General features: G+C 43.6%; 1 protein-coding gene across 2 annotated transcripts in view; it reads right to left on the bottom strand.

Moving 5' to 3' along the window:
• The window catches only part of LOC108749069 (midnolin-A), a 54,512-nt gene extending 50,266 nt beyond the window's left edge, over positions 1-4,246 (bottom strand). For both annotated transcript variants that reach the window (XM_018487574.1, XM_018487575.1), the window contains exon 1: positions 2,456-4,246. In XM_018487574.1, coding sequence (XP_018343076.1) covers positions 2,456-2,997 — 542 coding nt within the window. In that variant the 5' untranslated portion in view covers positions 2,998-4,246. The remainder of the gene's footprint in view (positions 1-2,455) is intronic.
• Between the last annotated feature and the right edge of the window lie 30 nt (positions 4,247-4,276).

Here is a 4,276-nt window from a genome sequence, read left to right as displayed (position 1 = left end):
CGGAAAGAAAGGAGAAAAATAAATACTGCAGTCTATTAAAAAATATATTCGTATATACATACATAGGTACGTGTAAAATATGAGCTCCGAAACGCAATGGATGTAAGCTTTAAGCCATAAAATATTGGCCAATCATAATCGAATATATAAAGAGAATAATCGACAATGGATTGATTGATTCCTTATTCAAGGCTTACTATAGCTATTGTGTTTCAGGACTTTCGGAATAGCAATAAAACGAGTGTGCATGTATTGAAAATCGTGTGACTTCTTACTTCTTTTGGGAGTTCTTCGTAAATTTTCCTAATTCGCTAATTTTTTATTTCAGTCGCATTCCAGACAATCTAGACACTGTCCGTTTCTGTTACATTGGAATTTCTTTTATCTGTGCAAGTTAGTACAGGCTGGTCCTGAGTACTGCAGTCTGCTGATTCATCAGATAAAAATCAAGTTTTATCTCTGTTGTTCGTAATGTGTAATTTTGTATACTCTTTCCACGATCTAGCTAAATTTTATTACATTACATATATTACATTTCTTAGTATCTTTCCAGTATAAAGCTTCTCTTTCCGAGTGATTGCTGTCGGAATGCAATTGTCTCGAATTAAGAGCGAGCAGTGGTAAAAAGTTAAAACCTCAGGTGCGATCAAGATCTCCAATCTATTCTTCTCGACTATGTACTTTCTCTTCAAACACCTTCTCAGACGCGTACATTTGTCTTTTTTTATCTCTTGCCAAGAGTCCAAGCTTATCTCAAGATGTAATAAACTTGAGCTCCCGGCGAGAAAAACAATAGAGTGAAGCTAATTGTGTAATGGAAAATAAGAAGGGCTGCAATCTTTCATTGTTACATGTTTTTATTAATTGCGCTCGTCCATGTCGTGTCACCTGTTCCTCTCCGTTTGCTCCATTTTAAACGCGAAGTGCGATTTAAAAGAGTCGATCGCGCAATGAAAAAAAGTCTGGTAATAAACGTATTTTGTTTAGCGTAGCGTTGCAATTATTATGTTATTCAGTAAATATTATCAAACATAATAATAATCAATCGTTTGGTAATAATTAAAAAAATAAGATAATGTTTAGTAAAGTAAAATTAGTATTTGATTAGTTTTGGTTATATTACAGATTTGTACGTATTTTTCAACAAAATAAAAAAATTATGAAAGAATTAGAGATATTTTTATATACATATATAAAATAATGACAAAAAGTTTGACGATTTAGAATCTGAGTTAAAAATGATTTCAATATAAATAGACATATTTTTTTTAAAAATAATTAAAAGAAAATTTTCATTGAAACCGTAAAATTGCATTATTAAATATCATATTAATGAACTGTAATGAATATATATGTAATTTATATTATTATGTATGTATTTATTTGTATATCAAAGTATATATTTTCAATTTCAACTTCTGCAGAGGCTATAGACCTGATATCTATATCCTCAACCAAACATTTGATTAAAATTATTTTAGTTTCTCATAGTTTTTTAGTCTCTCCATCACTTAGGCTCGATTATTTTTACTCAATTTTTTCAATAGTGCACTGAAAAAGAGTCTGGTAGTAACTACCATTGAGTGAAATAATTTCAATCAAATGTTTAAACATAAACCAAAATTTTATTCTCCTGAATATTTAGTAATTATTACCAAACGATTGGTAACATATTACTGTACTCAATAAATATTTTTAAAAGTAAAATTATTTTTGTTATATTACATACCCAAACATTTGATTGACATTATTTCACTCAACATTTAGTAATTATTATTACTTCTTCCTTTTTTTAATATGCACGAGAATCATCGAGTTCAGAGCACAAAGTCTCGTCCGCCGCCACGTCTTTTATTTTATATACGAATTAAAATTTTGTGAAATTTAACATGGCATCAGTTGTTAATATCAAATCTTTTATACGAACGATATATATAATTAGAGTTAAGTAATAAGGTAGTACCACTTTTGGGTTTTACTTTTTCATTTGCTAGGAATAAAGACAATAGCAAACATTTGGGTTCTAATTTTTAATTTTTAATTTGGTATAATAGTTTTTTTTTTCAAAGAGTAATAATTTTTGACAGAAAATATCAAAAACTCTGCCACAACCTGGGCTGGAATAGATAGACCTTTTATAAGAATATGTTTGAGGTAGTAAAAAACGTCAAGAAAAATATCAAGATAAATATCATTTGTACGAGGAAAAATAAGGAATATTTTTTCAAAGAGAATTCAAGCTGCAATTACTTGGATTGAAATAGTAAAAAGATACGTGACGTGTCACTTCGATTTTATTAGAGATCTTACACACGAGTGTAAGTTATTCCCTTCCTTCTCCTCCTGGATCTCCAACTCCACATTCTCGAGAGAGATCGCCGAAATCGCGGTGAGAATTCATCGAAGGTGGCGAAGAGGTGGAAAGGGGAATATTCTCGCAGGGGCCAACACTCACCTCTCGCGATGCAGCAGGCAGATGCGCTCCTTGGCGACCTTCAGCTTCTTGGAGATGATCTTCTTGAGATTCTCCACGGTATCGTTGCGGTCGACCGCGAGCTCGAACTGGCCGCCGGTGGTCGGCGTGATGCAGACGGTGATCTCGTCCTTGTCGACCGCGGTGGTCGCGTTGGCCGCGGCCACGCAGCCACACCCCGGCTGCGGTGCCGGCGGCAGCTGCGGATGCGGATGCTGATGCGGATGCGGCGTCGTCGTCGACGTCGTCGCACAGGAGGTAGTAACAGCAGTAACAGCAGCAGCTGCAGGCCCCGGGGATGCGGCTCTTATCGAGCCCAGGTCACGACACTCGACGGCGGGATCGACAGCGGCGTCGCCGGTGGTGGATGCGGGAGCGGGGGCGGTACTCGCGTCGTCGTCGTCGACCGTCCGCATCTTCGAGGTGGTGGTGGTGGTGGTGGTAGTGGTGGTGGCGTCGTCGCTCTCGCTTCCCATCGCCGACGCTACGTCCGACGTTCGCGGTGGACCCGCGGTGTCGTCCATCCTGCCACGATTGCTCGATAGGAGACTTATCGTCGAGATTTACCCGTGCGACACTCTACACGCGCGGCGATAAACAAAAGAAACTTTCGACCGTGCACGAGTCACGAGTCACGAGGCAAAGGAACGAGGACGTCGATCACTGGCGTTCACGCCGACTAACGCTTTCCGCCGCTACGCGTTCGCGTGTATACTCTCCGTCCGCCGCCGCTAACCGCTTCCTCCTGCTTCCTCCTTCTTTCTGCTTCTCCAGTCTCCTCTTTCCTCTCCTCGCCTCGCCTCGCCTGTCCCGTCCCGTCGACTTCTTCTTCACCTTCCTCCCCTCCTGTCCCCCCCCCCCTCGTGCTCTCCGGCTCTCCTACGTGTTCGCGCGTACGTCGTCGTTACCGCCGTCTATATGCATGCACCTGCACCTGTACTCCTCCTCCTCCTCCCGCCGCCGCTGCCGCCGCCGCCTGCCCTCCTCGCCAGTCGCCGTCTTCCTCCCTTCCCGCTTCTCACGGAACGAGCCTCGGCAGCCGGCACCCCGAACTGCCTGAACTCGAAGAGAGCGGCCGTCGCCGCGCGAAGCGCACACGCGGCGAAGAGGAGGACAGGAGGTGGCGGAACAACAAGCGCGACGGACAAAACGGAGTAACGGAGGGGGGAAAAGGACATACAGGGAGAGAGTAGAGACAAGTAGTAGAGGGGTGTATTATGCGGCGCGAGAGGAAAGCGGAATTCGTGGCGTCCGCAAGCCGCCTGCCGCACGACGGTGCGCGAGGAGATCGGCACGGAGGACAAAAAAAAAAGCAACGTTGGAGGCGACTGGCGAGACGATGGCAAACGCGATCGATAGTAACGCGTTGCTATAAAGTATTAGCGCGATATAGATAATAGAATATTCGCTAGCCTCGGCTCGGGAGAGAACACTGCTTCGTTCCTCCTCTCCTTCTCTTTCTTACCGACGGCACTGTGTGACACACACACACGCGCGCGCACACACACACACACACACGCACACACACTACGTATACAACGCGACGAGTCTCCCCCGCCACCTCTCTCCGCTCCGCCTGCCTCGCTCCTTCGACAAACGACAGACTTTATGCTCCTCCTTTCTTCCTTCCTTTCTCTCTGCCTCTCCTATCACGAGAATCCTCCGTGTGGGTCTCCCTCTCCCTCTCTCTCTCTCTCTCTCACGCGCTCGCGCACACTCCACGTCTCCACGTATATTCACAGCACGCACGATACGCACGATACGCACGACGATCCTGCCTCGAGCGCTCGAATCTTACGACTG

This window comes from Trachymyrmex septentrionalis, unplaced genomic scaffold (genome assembly GCF_001594115.1).
Source record: "Trachymyrmex septentrionalis isolate Tsep2-gDNA-1 unplaced genomic scaffold, Tsep1.0 scaffold259, whole genome shotgun sequence".
Classification (NCBI taxonomy): domain Eukaryota; kingdom Metazoa; phylum Arthropoda; class Insecta; order Hymenoptera; family Formicidae; genus Trachymyrmex; species Trachymyrmex septentrionalis.
The sequence above is the reverse complement of the archived record's forward strand: the minus strand, read 5'-3'. Positions and strand labels throughout refer to the sequence as shown.